Source organism: Otolemur garnettii, unplaced genomic scaffold, assembly GCF_000181295.1.
Source record: "Otolemur garnettii isolate 467f Iridium unplaced genomic scaffold, OtoGar3 scaffold00299, whole genome shotgun sequence".
Classification (NCBI taxonomy): Eukaryota; Metazoa; Chordata; class Mammalia; order Primates; family Galagidae; genus Otolemur; species Otolemur garnettii.
This window is the reverse complement of record NW_003852694.1, coordinates 170,714-172,953: the sequence shown is the minus strand read 5'-3', so window position 1 is coordinate 172,953 and position 2,240 is coordinate 170,714. Positions and strand designations below refer to the sequence as shown.

Below are 2,240 nucleotides of genomic sequence, written 5' to 3'. Positions count from 1 at the left end.
CCAGTGAGACTGAGTGAAATACTGTCTCAGAAAAGGGAAAGCTGGTAAATCTACATTATTGAGGCAGAGCTGAGGCAGAAGAAAACATATGGATACTCACACTGAAGAACAAGGTACATGGCAGAAAACTGTTGATAGTGGGTGAAGTCCTGATGGAATGTCTTCATCTTTTAGAGTTTTATTGATGAGTTAGCCATTATCAAATGCAAGAATTTTTTGGATGCTACTCACTGAACTCTGTTTTGAAGAACTTCAGCCCCTGTGTTTGTCCTTTAAGTCATTGTTCTGTTTGTCTTTCTCCACAGTGTTTCAGACCACTCAGTGGAGGTTGATTTCTGGGACCTTAGGACTAATATGCCTTTTGTTGGCCGCTACTTTGGGAATTTTGTTGTTGCACATGCGTAAGTTTTTCTAGAGAAGTCTATGCAACAATTAAAAGTTTAAGGACATAATTTAAGAATAAAAATTTCATTTTATTAATACTGAGTATGTACTATTTTATTATTTCATAATCATATACCTAGTTAAGAAAATTTCTAACCATTTCTTATAGCATTTCCTGAACTGCATAATGACTCACCTGTCTCTCCAGGACTCAACAAAGAACTCCAGGAAGGTAGGTTCTACAGTTTTTTGTTTTTTACGGAAAAGAGCAAGGCGAAATCGATATTATACTGGGCAATACACATTTTCCTATTAACTGTAGGGTAGTCTCATTTTATTGTTCTCTAATGTAAGAAGAATTACACTACATTGAATGTGCATCATTTATATATTAATAAGGAAATAATTATGATATATAATTAGTAAGAAAAAAGTAGCCTGAAATGACAGCTATGTTTCCTATGTAACTGTTCATGATTAAGTAACAAATAAAAATCTGTAGTAAATATTACAGCTTATCTCTATTACCTGTCTGTGTATAACCTCTACTTTCATGTCTCTTTACTTTTCTTTTGCTTCTTTTATGAGTCAGAAGATTTCTGCAATTCTAAGCCTTCCTCATCCAGTGAATGCAACTCAAAGTCCAATGTTTTAAGTATATTTCCCTCCAGTTCTCCAACATTGTTTTCTCATGATCTTCTGTGACCCTGTGAGGACTTCATTTATATTTTTTATCTTATATCAACACCTCACCAACACTTACAAGGCAAAGATTTGAGTGACTGCCATGTGTCATGACTAAGTATTACTGTGGACAAGTAGTTATGAAGACATCACTGATAAAGTGTCTTATCCAACCTTATATTAATTGGCTTATCTTTTTTTTTAATAGTAAAATGTCCAAATCTACATCAGAATTCTTCCATTGTATAATATTAATATTCTCTTCTGACATAGGAACTATTGTAAAATATTTTCCTCCTTTATATCTTTTTTCATTTGTTCAACTCCTATGTATACTACAGTGCTCAGCTTTGGGTCACTTCTTTCAAAAAGTTTCATCAAATGCCCCCATTCTATATGCTACCATGTACTGTTTTAACATACTGAATTTCTTTTGTAAACTCCCCTAAATTACATTATAATTAAGTTAAGAAATAATTGGAAGTTATGTCATTCTGAATCTATTTTTAGAACATAATCTTCATGAGAAGAAAGTATCATATATACTCTGTTCATATTAAAAGTCTGAACAGTGGTATATATGGAAGATTCTCAAAGAATATCTATAGAATAAATGAATAAATAGAAAATTATTTTTAAATAATTAAATATTAATAAAACATTGAAATATCCAATGTTATTTGTGATGTTTTATATTTTTCTCTTAGCCTCCAACTGCTGTTATTGCCCAGAGAAGTGGGTTGGGTACCGTTGCAACTGTTATTTCATTTCTACTGAAGAGAAAACTTGGAATGAAAGTAGGAAGTTCTGTGTTTCTCGGAATTCCAGTTTGCTTCAGCTTCAAAATAAAGATGAACTGGCATGTACTTGATTCTAGCCTCCTATATTTTATTTGATCTGGATATCAAAGTATCTAAGTAAGCTAAACACTTTGATTTAAGTCTTTAAACATATTACAGGTAGTCTCCAGATTATGAACGAGATAGATTCTGTAGGTTTGTTCTTAGTCGAACCTGTTGCAAGTTGGAACAGGTACCTATTATCCCCACTCTTGAGTGAGCCTCATGTCAGTGGGATGTTTGTAGCTCAGGGACTCTCTGTGGTAAATAAAACTCATGATTTAGTTCTAGAACTAAAAAATAACTAAATAGAACTAATGAACTCTCTGTGGT

At 32.7% G+C, this 2,240-nt stretch overlaps 1 protein-coding gene across 1 annotated transcript in view; it reads left to right on the top strand.

The window, feature by feature from the left end:
* LOC100966108 (natural killer cells antigen CD94) overlaps positions 1-1,952 on the top strand; it is a 3,433-nt gene extending 1,481 nt beyond the window's left edge. Inside the window, exons 2-3 of the mRNA XM_023508958.1 lie at positions 554-616; positions 1,776-1,952. Coding sequence (XP_023364726.1) covers positions 554-616; positions 1,776-1,939 — 227 coding nt within the window. The 3' untranslated portion in view covers positions 1,940-1,952. The remainder of the gene's footprint in view (positions 1-553; positions 617-1,775) is intronic.
* The last annotated feature ends 288 nt before the right edge of the window (positions 1,953-2,240 follow it).